Source organism: Eurytemora carolleeae, unplaced genomic scaffold (assembly GCF_000591075.1).
Source record: "Eurytemora carolleeae unplaced genomic scaffold, Eaff_2.0 scaffold1784, whole genome shotgun sequence".
Taxonomy (NCBI): domain Eukaryota; kingdom Metazoa; phylum Arthropoda; class Copepoda; order Calanoida; family Temoridae; genus Eurytemora; species Eurytemora carolleeae.
Genome location: NW_019397671.1, coordinates 1 through 9,192, shown reverse-complemented (window position 1 = coordinate 9,192; position 9,192 = coordinate 1). Strand labels below are relative to the sequence as shown.

Here is a 9,192-nt window from a genome sequence, read left to right as displayed (position 1 = left end):
ATTTTAATTTAATTCAGTTCAAATAATTTTAGCACATCGTTTTAGCTGTCATTTCAGTAATAAAAAATATCATTTACCTTAAAGCTTCAGCCGTGTACATTTCCGCATTGAATACTCTATAACCACAAGGTCTGAAATGGCATTATATTTTTTTTATAGATAAATATACATACACATTTTGATGCTATGTTTTTTAGTAAATTGCAATTGAATTTTTATTTTTAATTAATAAGACTTTTTAGTTTCATAAATGTTGTAAAGATGAAGATTCAAAATCATAATAAAATGCCAGAGCATTTAAGACAAAAAAAACAAATAATATTTTATTATTTTTATACCTAAATCCATAAAACATTCCTGCTGTTCTGACCACGTATTTTGTTATATTTGAATATTGTTTACATTCTCCTGAAATTCAAATAAAAATAGAAAGGAATTAAGTTTTTGTCACAAACTCTGATTTTCTAATCCCAACCCAATGTCGTAGACATCATATATTTCAAAATATGAATTTCGTAAGAGTGCAAATTCAAGTTTGAGATATCAAAAGATTTCATCATCAGGTTGCAAAGATATGGGGATTAGAAAATTTGAGTTTGTAACAAAGACTCAGTTCCTTTGTAAATTTTTAAAATGGAACTGATGTTGAAATTTTAAGTGACCCTTTGTTTAAATTTGAAGAATCCCAATTCACATTGGCACCCTTGTATCTAATCAACACTATGTAAACTAACAACGTGTTTCCAGCTGGTAATGTGTTTAAATATTTTTTTGATAAAAATTAATAAATTATCAGATATAAGATGAATTATTTTTTTTATAAATTATTTAATACCTTCTACACCAATAACAGATTCAATTTTTTTAGCATAACTACGTGTAATTGGTTTGAAATCAAGTCTATCAGTGGAAGCACGAACATTCTATAAACGTTAAATTAAATAATTGTATTAAAGAGTTAAAATATTCCTATATGTTTTCAGTTAAAGATTGATCAATTTTGAGTTATATGATAATTTTTATTTTTCAAAATTATAAAAATTTACCAATGCATGATCTTTACAGAAAAATGTCTTATTCTTGATATCTGGTGTGTTTATACACTTGATGACCAAATTGGGTAAACCTAAAAAAAAAAATTACTTCTTCTATTTATTATTTAATCTTTAGATTTTTTTTCAATACCTCAATTATTTTAGAATTCTATTATAAGCTTTTATTAATTTATGACATGTGTAATAAAATAATCTACAGTACATTGACGGAAGATATATATTGGAGTTTTGTGGATAGTGATATATGATTTTTCTAAAATGGTCCATAAGAGAATTTATTAAATTTACAAAAAAAGAATTCTTTAATACAGAATGAACTTGTTTTCGGTGGCTAAATCTGGTTTAGCAATCTGTTTACAAACAATTCAATTAGGCTTATATCGAAACAATATCTACAGGCCAGGCAAAGTGGACAGTTATAGGGTGTTTGGGGGAGGCTAAAACGCAGATCTATTTGCATATAATTCTCTTGTCTGTTAGGGTGTCCGTGTATTCCCTATCTTAAATTACTGAGTTCAGTTTCTTGATTTGGTAGTTTAAATCCAATTTCGGTTGCATTTGTTTTCCAAATATACAATTATACAGCCACCAAAAATGAATTTATAGTGTATTATGGAACTTTGTGTATTCTGATTAAAATTCTCTTATGGCCTTATATTACTTTGTTTTTTGTCATCATCGTCTACGTCATAATTTTTAACAATTTCAAGTATTGAAATATTAGTTACATCAATATCAGCCATAAATAAATACCTTGATCAAGCTGTTTTTTATCTGATTTAAGATAATTATTTAAACCTTTAATTAATTTGGATAAATAATCAAAGGCTATGAAATTTTAAAAATTTTAAAATAGAAAAACTGTTGTCCTCCCCAACCCAACATTTATTTTCTTTATTTTACGCATTTTTCACTGAGTTTTGATTTTAAAATTAGTTATTATAAGAAAGAAAATTAAGTGTTAATGAAAATAAATGTTTAATAATACAATCTCCCTAATCTCTCAGACGCACATATGGACCTACAAATAACGCGTTGTTATATTACTAAAATATTATCCTAACAAATTAGCATTCTATTACCTGTACAGTTTTTCATTTCCATCAATTACTATCATTTGATCTGAAAAATGTTAATAACAGTTTTCAACAAATTGTATTCAAATATCAAATAATTAATAAACAAATGAAATTTTGAATTTATAGTTAAAATTTAACCTTTGCATCCAGCTACATCACACCTATGCATAACACTTTTTTTGATGAAATTGTCTCTTGCTAGAAAATAACATATTATTTTTATATTCCTTGAATCTTTGACACAAATTCAATTTTTAAATACCTTTACTTTGCAACCTGATGGTGTAACCATTTCAATCTTGTACTATGTGACCAAACAGAATTAATAGTATGAAATTTCAAATGAATACAACATTTGAATGCAAAGATATATGGATTAGAAAATCAAATACCCATTTTCTTTCATTGAACATTGTTATAATATTATAAATGAATAATTACCAATTCCATATACAGACTTCATTAATTCCTCCATATCTAAAACAATTGTTTGGAATATATAGGCCTAGCCTTAAATTAATTGTGAACATGTTCTCTTTGTGTACATCGTAAAACAAAACAAAAATAATTCGTGGATTTTCACAAAAAATTTCGTGGATGTTCAAAATTTTTAAAAATTTATTGAAGATCGAATTTTGATTGAGACAAATAATATAAATTTCATTCATAAACCTTCCCTAAGGTCCCTAGATGTCTCACAAAAAATTTGGGCCCTGGTTTTCAAGTACCCCAGCAGGGATAGGGTTAACTTATTATAAAGCTTTATCGGAAACAATTACCTATTCGTTTAGAGCAAACCTTTTCATCATTTTTGTCCATGCTATCATTAAAGATCTGAATGTAACATTTATATAATAAGCCATAAAAAGGCATACATTTATCCTATAAAATGGCTTTAAAAGGGTCTTATGGGCAAAATTTCAAGCGTCATTATACCTCTGCTATGGCATCAAAGGTTACTGATCCAAGTGCAACTAGACGGTTTACAAATTCTAAATTATTCAATAAAAATATTTCTTTCATATATCATCTACATATTGTAATTTCTGGTTTTCTGTCAGTTTGTTTGTTTTTCCGATCATAACTCAGGAATCACTGGACATAATTGACTCAAATTTTGATTGAGGGAATAGGGAGACCCTAGGGTGAATATTATTAGCTTGGTTTAATATTTCAAGTTGAGTTTGTAAAATTTAATAGAAAAACAAATTTTCCCGGTAAATGCATGTAAATGGTTGGAGTAAATTTAATTAACATGGACAAACTGGGCAGCGCTAAGTTCACAAGCTAGTACATGCTATTTTTAAGTACTATCTGAAAGTTTTAAAATATTTTTAGATCTTTTTAAACACATGCTATGAAATGTTGGCTTTTAAAATATATTTTCAATCAACTTTGTATCAATTTCGGCATGAGTTTTATTTATATTCATAACATTTCGTTCTCAGACGTACTTTAAACTAAATGCAAAACAAACTGTAAAGTACCTTAACACTAAGATTTGAGTGAATCTTAAACATTTAAAATACTATAATTAATCTAATTAACAATTGTTAAGACTATATGTTAATCTAGGAAAACTATACAAGAAAATTTGCGAAGCAAATTCCTTATAGTTTTCAGATATACAAATTCCTTATAGTATTCAGATATACAACAGTAGTATGATTTAAAAACTAGTAACCAGGTCTGGTATTGGGATTTTTAAACAGTTACCTAAGAACGCTGTTGTAAAGTATGTTTGAGTAGTAGCGCCAAATATCTTAAATGTATATAGTTTAATAATATTTTATGTGTTCAATCATCATATTCATAACAATAAATCGAGTATGTAAAAAAATTAAAAACAAGTTGCTGCAAAACAATATATTAAAATGATTTTTTTACCTCATCATTAATAATGTAAGTTCGCGATGTAGCATTTCTTTTATAACATGGATTATAAATCATACCACACAAAATACAACTCTTCTTGAAAGCTACAGCATTCTCAGACTAAATAATTTAATGTATTTTTTGTAAATCTATAATGAAAGCAGAATCACTAAACATGTGAGTTAACATTTGATATATTTAGTTACCATTAATCATTAAATTATGTGAAAAAGGGCGCATACAGAAATAATTCTAGGGGGGGGGGGCAAAATTTGAGCTGTAAATTCAAAACAATTTGCTTTTTGGGATATCAGGTGTAAGTATAAGATACTTTAAAGGTACACATACATTCCAATTACCTTGTATGTATTATACTTTATCTCTATTTCAAACAAAACTAGCAAAAAAAATTGTTCATAACAAATCGATTTTATTATACTGTTATGTTAGTAATAACTAGTATTTAAACTAGAGATAGTAAAAGACATTTCTGAAAATGAAAAACCTGACTTAAACTTAATACTGTATACGCCCTTGAATGTGAAATGTTTACCTTTATGTCATAACATCCACTGTATATTTTCACACCTTTACTATATATTGAATTTAATTTCTGACCACAACACATCTAAAATGCGACAATATTAAATAAATCACAGTATTCTTTATACTGCATATTATTTTATACTTACAGTTTCAGGGTGTAAAAGAGTTCGAACAGATTTACTTAAAATTTGGTCATTATCTAAGCAGTCTGATTCTGAAAATAAAATCTAATAGTTTGGAAACCCATCTTTGCCTAAAGTTTTCCCAATGTAAGTCAAATCAATCAACTTAGAATTAAATTACGAAGTGTTCAATGTTCCAAGTTATCTGATTAAAATTAAAGAAAAATTGTGCAATAGGTTCCATAGTTATGATTGCTGCCAAACTATTAAAGATGTAAAGTTTATATTAATACATACTTTTAATGAACATGTGTTAACAATATATCTTCATAATAAGAATAATAGCTCTAAATGGACCGCTTAAAACATGTTAACTTAAAACTTACTTATAATTTTAATCAGCTCCTTTGTATGTACTGTCACATTGAAGTATGGCTCTGGATNTTTTTTTCAAGACTAAACAATTTTTTCACTAAAAATTGAAAATTCTTTAGGATTCATTTGAGACATATAAAAGTTATTAAAGATCTGAAAATCCTGAGTTTGAAGAGTTTGAGCGCATAGTCGATTTTCAAGATCGTACTTTTGGGTGGATACATACATATTCAGAATTGTTTTTTTCTAATTATTAAAGTTTTATTTAAAAAGTTTTATATGTATTAAATGTATCTTAAAGAATTTTTTCACAACACTGCATACTCAGTTTTACTGCATTACATAGTCGGTCTGTCCCTTTAAACAATCCCAACCCTACTCTCTCTCACTAGAATTACAATTTAGAACCATATTAATGTATTTGGTCAACATTCAAACAGAAAAAGTTATATAAATCTATAAAATATATCTCTGGATTATTTAGAAACAACTTGAAAGGCGAGGGGTTCAGCAAAATTAACAAACCGAGACTGAGCATAGTTGCTGCATCGCAGGTCCAGAATTCAATCATTTATACAATTTTACAATTCAGAATAGCCATTGAAAAATACATGAGTTTTTGAAACAAACTTATATCTTCCAATCCATAATAGCTATACAACCTGATGATAATACATTGTGAATTTTAAACATAAGCGTTGAACCTATAATAGAATTAAGATTGAAATATCAAATGACATTAGGTTTCAAAGATATAATATTCATAAAATTAGAGTTTGTGAATAATATCATCGCGACCTAGCTTAGGAATAAATTGCTATGCAGTATTTTATCATTGACAATGTTAATACATTTTTTCAGGAACAAATGAAGGTTGAACTATCATGAATAGGAGTGTTTACTAATATAGATATACTTAAAATATTTCATTTAGGAGATAATAACATTTAACTACTATGACGTCTATTAGTGTTAGGATATATGTTTCTGTTTTAGGGAACCAGTGTACGAATTTAATGAGTTTGAGCCACGTCTAAAATCCACCAATAACCAGTTTCAATTGAGCTCCGGCCTTGATCTTGAAATATCGAATATAATCCTAAAGGAAACCACCCATATTTGAGCTGCGGATTAAATTTAAGCCGTTGCTCAAATTCTTTAAATTCGGCCTCAGTATTATTAATATTTTAAGGGAAATTTTGCTTAGTATTTAAATGATTTTTTTTAGCCCAGCATAATATTACAAAATATCAAAGTGGGAGAAGAAATTGGATTCTTTGATAGGTATTACTTTTATTAATTAGACTGAATAAAATATTATTATTGATAAAATTTTAAAAATTATTACATACAAAATGTTTGTTAAGATTTCTTTGGTGTTCTGTGCCCTTAGGAGTTTCAACTTACGAGGCAAAAAACTGTCCTGTTGATGAGAATGTGAAAAATATTGACTTCAAAAACTTGTTTAGAGCATTATATGACAGTCATAGGTAAATTCGAAATTATTAATTTTGAGTTAATAATATCCAATAATTTAAATTTTTATAGACAATATTTGAATAAGTATACTTTTATATCTTAGTGAACAGAATCCAATTTGATAATATAATTTTAAAAAATAGATGTGAACGCGTGTACACTCTGGATCATGAGGCAAAAGAAACGTTTGTTAAATTTCATGATGAAATGATAAACATTAGGTAACTTTGATTTAATTTATAAAAAAGGTATGAATGAAATATGTATACAATTTGTTTAGGGATGACCTTCAATACGACTCTAAAAACCACAGTGTTGCAAATGTTGCAGGTATTTAAGAATAACATTATTTAAAGAAAAAATTATATAACTTCTTTTCAGTCAAGAGTGTGAATCTTGTCGCAAAGCTTAGCTTGATTTTGTGTGCCTTAAGGTTTACTTTTAAACATGTGATTTTTTAATTTTAATGAAATTTGACACAAATTCAAGTTTTCTATTTCTTATATCTTTGATACCTGATGGTGCATGCCTTTGCTATTTAATCTTAATACATTTATTGTATTAAATACCTACCAAAGTATTTATCTTTGCTACTCTAATCCTTTGGTCTGTTAAAATATTTCATTGTTGATCATTTCTTTCAAGTTTAAAATTGTATTGCACAAAGACAAAATATACCTGCTGCATCCGAAACACTTGATTCGTCTGATACTTTGCCTGAAGATGACGAACAAAGTTTTTGTATCAATTCAGATGATATGAATCGTGCAATATACACTGTTAATTATTCAACTGAGGTGAGTATCATACAAATATCTTCACTTACCTTTATATAATAAATTACAGTTTTTTTTATTGCATGTTTCTATATTTTACTTTTATTTTTACAATTCCAAATTAACTGACTCCATACCTTTATTTTTTTATTGAAATAGGTGTTTAAGTTACTCATAGAAGATTATCCACCTGGAAATGTCGACGTTGATGAAGCTGAAGCTGAAGATGTAGATGTGGACCTTACTCAACAAGTATCTGTATCCGACATGACCCAGGAACAAGGGATAAATTTTATTATGAAAAACATCAACATAATTTACAGGTATTTTTAAACCTTTAATTTTTCTATGAATGTAATTTTTTGGAATTTCTAAAATTAAATATAAACAAAATTTATTTGCTGATTTTAAGTTTCACTATTTATTATAGGTGCACCCCAATCTATTTCCAGTTTAATTTGTATTTTAAAAAATAATCTTTAAACTATACGTAATTAAAAATATTGATTTTGGAAATTATAAGTTAATATGCAAATTATCATAATATTATTATGATATTGATATTTACTATATTTAGGATATTCACTAGCTCACATTACATCAAAAACGAAAGCATTAAACTAGGAATCATAAATAGTAAAAATCTATATCCAATAATGAAGGTGATTACTCATATTTAAAAATTCAATTTAGAAAAATCATAATTTTGTAACATTTATTGACATTTTATTATACAAATACAGTGTGGGTTACTGAAATGGTGAAATAACCTTAAAGACCTTACAAATATATATATATATATATATATATATCTGATACCATTTTGAAATTAACTCTTGGTCTTTCTGATTAGGCCTGCTCTTTGCAGTACACCAACCACATTTTATTATAAAAATTTTTTATATTTAACTGAAAAACATGCCAGCCTCTGCATTATATCACCATTTTAGTAAATGATTTCATATTGATTTATATTCTGACCACTGTAAAAAAAGTTTTTTTGATCTGATATCCATTTATGCGAATCTATTAACATATTTCCTAGAATCAACTTCATTGCACTCCATTGGATTGGATGAAATTACTTGAACGGATCACAGGTAGTCATTATAGCCATGATTATTTAATCCCTATATCTTTGTAACCCAATTTCGCTATTTATTATGTCAGAGTTTATGACAAATTTTAAAAAATCATAATTTTACATAATCAGAGCACACAGACAAAAAGATTAAATTTCTTTATATTTTAGGACTTGGATATACAACAGTGGAAAAGTCAGCCAACAACAAATCAGCCAACATCTTCCGTTTCAACAAATCAAGAGAAAATCTTAATGAAGAACAAAAAGTAGCAGTAAACTCTATTGAGAGAGCGATTCTGTATAAACATAAGAAAATAATTAATTTTTTTATCGATCAAAAGATTGAGGCAGGGCCCTCAACTTGAATAAGCTCGGTTCCTTTATATTCCAGATATCAGGTTGTTCATAAACTAAATAGTAATAGTCTAAAGTTGTTTATACTATTAATTTCTTAATATGTTGTAATAGTAAAAATGTTATTTTATCAAATATTAAAAATAAATTGTATTGATAGTTTGAGTCAATAAATATATTCAATTTGTTGATTTATATAAAAAAATTAAAAAACTAATATGAACCTGCATTTTAAAAAAATTTTCGTTGTTTTATCAAAATAATGAGGTACATATCTAAATTTTGTAAAAGTATTCTTTACCTATAAAATGCTAAAAAAGTAGATGATATTTTTTTATTATTATATCTTAAAAGATACCCAGTCTTTTGGGAAATTTCCCAAATTCCTATAGGTATTTGAGGGAGGTATATTTTTAAGATTTTGGAAATTTCTCAAATGCCTGGGTA

At 26.8% G+C, this 9,192-nt stretch overlaps 3 protein-coding genes across 4 annotated transcripts; 1 reads left to right on the top strand and 2 right to left on the bottom strand.

The window, feature by feature from the left end:
* LOC111715432 (uncharacterized) lies at window positions 1-2,651 on the bottom strand. Its single transcript, XM_023490753.1, has 9 exons — window positions 2,576-2,651; window positions 2,273-2,332; window positions 2,138-2,177; window positions 2,051-2,076; window positions 1,809-1,829; window positions 1,047-1,126; window positions 836-923; window positions 339-408; window positions 1-131 (listed from the first exon to the last, which is right to left on the bottom strand). The coding sequence occupies exons 1-9, from the start codon at window positions 2,607-2,609 to the stop codon at window positions 74-76; spliced, it is 477 nt and encodes a 158-aa protein (XP_023346521.1). The 5' UTR covers window positions 2,610-2,651; the 3' UTR covers window positions 1-73.
* Window positions 2,652-2,896: 245 nt separating this feature from the next.
* On the bottom strand, window positions 2,897-5,114 carry LOC111715434 (uncharacterized). Its single transcript, XM_023490756.1, has 7 exons — window positions 5,064-5,114; window positions 4,702-4,769; window positions 4,563-4,637; window positions 4,022-4,129; window positions 3,851-3,896; window positions 3,071-3,126; window positions 2,897-2,968 (listed from the first exon to the last, which is right to left on the bottom strand). Exons 3-7 carry the CDS (start codon window positions 4,635-4,637, stop codon window positions 2,897-2,899), a joined length of 357 nt encoding a protein of 118 aa, XP_023346524.1. The 5' UTR covers window positions 4,702-4,769; window positions 5,064-5,114.
* A 293-nt stretch (window positions 5,115-5,407) lies between these two features.
* Window positions 5,408-8,903, top strand: LOC111715428 (uncharacterized). 2 transcript variants are annotated; one of them, XM_023490746.1, is made up of 11 exons: window positions 5,410-5,606; window positions 6,281-6,336; window positions 6,420-6,542; window positions 6,675-6,752; window positions 6,812-6,861; window positions 6,913-6,964; window positions 7,199-7,328; window positions 7,467-7,630; window positions 7,885-7,969; window positions 8,353-8,407; window positions 8,560-8,903. In XM_023490746.1, the coding sequence occupies exons 4-11, from the start codon at window positions 6,739-6,741 to the stop codon at window positions 8,754-8,756; spliced, it is 747 nt and encodes a 248-aa protein (XP_023346514.1). In that variant the 5' UTR covers window positions 5,410-5,606; window positions 6,281-6,336; window positions 6,420-6,542; window positions 6,675-6,738; the 3' UTR covers window positions 8,757-8,903. The 2 variants fall into 2 exon arrangements, with proteins under 2 accessions (XP_023346515.1, XP_023346514.1); XM_023490747.1 differs by lacking the exon at window positions 6,913-6,964 and having other exon boundaries at window positions 5,408-5,606; window positions 7,285-7,328.
* The last annotated feature ends 289 nt before the right edge of the window (window positions 8,904-9,192 follow it).

Excerpts from the sequence above, each read along its gene's own strand:
- LOC111715432 (XM_023490753.1), bottom strand. The coding sequence starts at position 2,609 with ATGGAGGAATTAATGAAGTCTGTATATGGAATTG. Across the intron at positions 2,333-2,575 it reads GAAGTCTGTATATGGAATTG|CAAGAGACAATTTCATCAAA; the intron begins GTAATTATTCAT and ends GTTATTTTCTAG. Across the intron at positions 2,178-2,272 it reads TGATGTAGCTGGATGCAAAG|ATCAAATGATAGTAATTGAT; the intron begins GTTAAATTTTAA and ends AACATTTTTCAG.
- LOC111715434 (XM_023490756.1), bottom strand. The coding sequence starts at position 4,637 with ATGTGTTGTGGTCAGAAATTAAATTCAATATATAGTAAAGGTGTGAAA. Across the intron at positions 3,127-3,850 it reads CTTTACAACAGCGTTCTTAG|AATTTGTAAACCGTCTAGTT; the intron begins GTAACTGTTTAA and ends TGAATAATTTAG. Across the intron at positions 2,969-3,070 it reads CCTTTGATGCCATAGCAGAG|ATCTTTAATGATAGCATGGA; the intron begins GTATAATGACGC and ends TGTTACATTCAG.
- LOC111715428 (XM_023490746.1), top strand. Across the intron at positions 7,329-7,466 it reads CTGTTAATTATTCAACTGAG|GTGTTTAAGTTACTCATAGA; the intron begins GTGAGTATCATA and ends TTATTGAAATAG. Across the intron at positions 7,631-7,884 it reads AACATCAACATAATTTACAG|GATATTCACTAGCTCACATT; the intron begins GTATTTTTAAAC and ends TACTATATTTAG.